Source organism: Rattus rattus, unplaced genomic scaffold (assembly GCF_011064425.1).
Source record: "Rattus rattus isolate New Zealand unplaced genomic scaffold, Rrattus_CSIRO_v1 flattened_line_144290, whole genome shotgun sequence".
Taxonomy (NCBI): Eukaryota; Metazoa; Chordata; class Mammalia; order Rodentia; family Muridae; genus Rattus; species Rattus rattus.
Window position 1 is genome coordinate 2,901 of NW_022651312.1, and position 1,867 is coordinate 4,767.

The 1,867-nt window shown below is 52.1% G+C and overlaps 1 protein-coding gene across 1 annotated transcript; it reads right to left on the bottom strand.

The window, feature by feature from the left end:
* Positions 1–810: 810 nt before the first annotated feature.
* On the bottom strand, positions 811–1,578 carry LOC116889775 (motile sperm domain-containing protein 3-like). The gene is made up of 2 exons (XM_032890631.1): positions 1,130–1,578; positions 811–1,035 (listed from the first exon to the last, which is right to left on the bottom strand). Exons 1-2 carry the CDS (start codon positions 1,347–1,349, stop codon positions 1,004–1,006), a joined length of 252 nt encoding a protein of 83 aa, XP_032746522.1. The 5' UTR covers positions 1,350–1,578; the 3' UTR covers positions 811–1,003.
* Between the last annotated feature and the right edge of the window lie 289 nt (positions 1,579–1,867).

Sequence of the window (1,867 nt, forward strand, 5' to 3'; positions counted from 1 at the left end):
ATCAAAAGAAATCCTTTTTAAAGAAATAAAAAAATGATTTTAAAAGGTAAAGGGCGGTGTAGGGCCAGGGAGATGGTTCAGTCACCCTGCACCTGCCCTGCACGTGTGAGGATGAGTTCAGGTCCCCAGTCCATGCTTAGTTTCTTTCCTGTTGCTATGACAACCAAAAATACCCAACCAAAAGCAACCAGAGGGGAAATAGGTTCCTTCTAGCTCACAGTTCAAGGTGCCGTCCATCATGGGCGTCAAAGCAGCAGCAGCAGCTTTCCTGCCAGTTGGTCACATGACGTCTGTAGTCAGGAGGGAGTAACAAGTGGGGGCGCTCAGTTCCCGCCCTCCCTTCCATTCTTTCCCAGACCAAACCCATGAAATGATGCAGCTGACATACAGGGTGGGCTGTCCATCCCAATTCACCCAATCAGTATCTTCCTCCTCTGGATGCCCAGCAACCCATCTCCCTGCTGATCCTGAAATCCGTCAAGTCCATGCAACAGTGCAGCTGCCTGGATGTGAAGCCTCGGTGCCTGAGAGGTGGTGACAAGCAGATACCTGGGTCACGTGATCCTAACCAATCACTGAGGGCTCTGGCCTCAAAAACTAAGATGCTGGGGCTCACACTGGTCACCAAGTCTGATAACCTGAGCTCAGTACCTGGAATCCACAAGAGAGAAGGAGAGAAGCAACTCTGAACGCTGTCTGACCTCTGGTGTGCACTCTTATGTGTAAGTGGGTGCACCTTACACACACACACACACACACACACACACACACACACACACACAAGTAGTAAGAACCTTGGGATAAGCATCCTACATTTCTCGCTTTGATTTTTAAAATGTATTTTATTCAACTTGGAAAATGAGTACAAATCCCTGGGTGTTTGTTGTGGGGAGGATGACAATCAGTGGAAGGGCGGAAGGGAGAGAAAGGAGCAAGGTGCAAACATCACAGTGGCTGCCTTAGGTCCCTGCCTGCGAAGGGGAGGGTAGGTTCGGCGAAGAGCTCAGGTCCGGAGGAACACCATGGTGAGGAGACCTGAAGGTGGAAAAAGAAAGAGATTCCATGTTGGAGCCTTCCTCTTCCTGTCCTTTCTCCGGAAGTGGGCCCCGGGCCCCTCTACTGGGCTCACCTAAGACATAGGCCGCGACCAGCTTCTGTCCCAGGGACACATGCAGGACGTGAGGCAGCTGGCTGCCAAGTTCGTCCTGCAGCGGCAGTAGCAGGAAGGCCACGGAGATGATGCCTGCCAGCAAGAAGAGCAGGAAGGAGCTGGTGGCCAGCTGCTGGGGGGCGTCTGCAAAAGGAGGGAGATGAGCACCCCAAGGTCTCTCGGGAAGATTCACATGCATGCAGTCTAGGATGGCCGCAAACTCATTACGTATCCAAGAATGGGTCTCGAACGTCTGACCCTCCTGCCTCCCCCACCCCCGCCCCCAGGGCTGGGATTACAGATGTGCAACGCCATATCCGGCTTTGGTTATCTTTTTTGAGTGGATGAGTGGGGCGGGGAGTACATGTACAAGTGTGTGCTATGTACAGAGGCCAGAAATCCACCTTGGGTGCCATCTAACTTGTGTTCGAGGAACAGGGTCTCTCAGTGGCTTGTCTCCTCTGTTAGAATGGCTGACTGGTTAGCCAACACCAAGGATCTGCCCGTCTCTGCATTCTTAGAGCTGGGATTACAAACACATTGCTGCTATGTCATGAGGGTCGGAGGGATTGAACTTGGGTCTGTGTTCTTATGTAGCGAATACTTTACCAACTGGGCTATCTCAACACTCTCACCAGGCTGTTTTTCTAAGTGTTGCTATGTAGCCCAGGCTGGCTTCCAACCTGCAATCCTCCTTCCTTGCTTGTAACCCCCCAC

Coding starts and splice junctions, on each gene's coding strand:
- LOC116889775 (XM_032890631.1), bottom strand. CDS start 1,349: ATGCATGTGAATCTTCCCGAGAGACCTTGGGGTGCTCATCTCCCTCCT. Junction 1,036..1,129: donor GGTCGCGGCCTATGTCTTAG/GTGAGCCCAGTA, acceptor TTCCACCTTCAG/GTCTCCTCACCATGGTGTTC.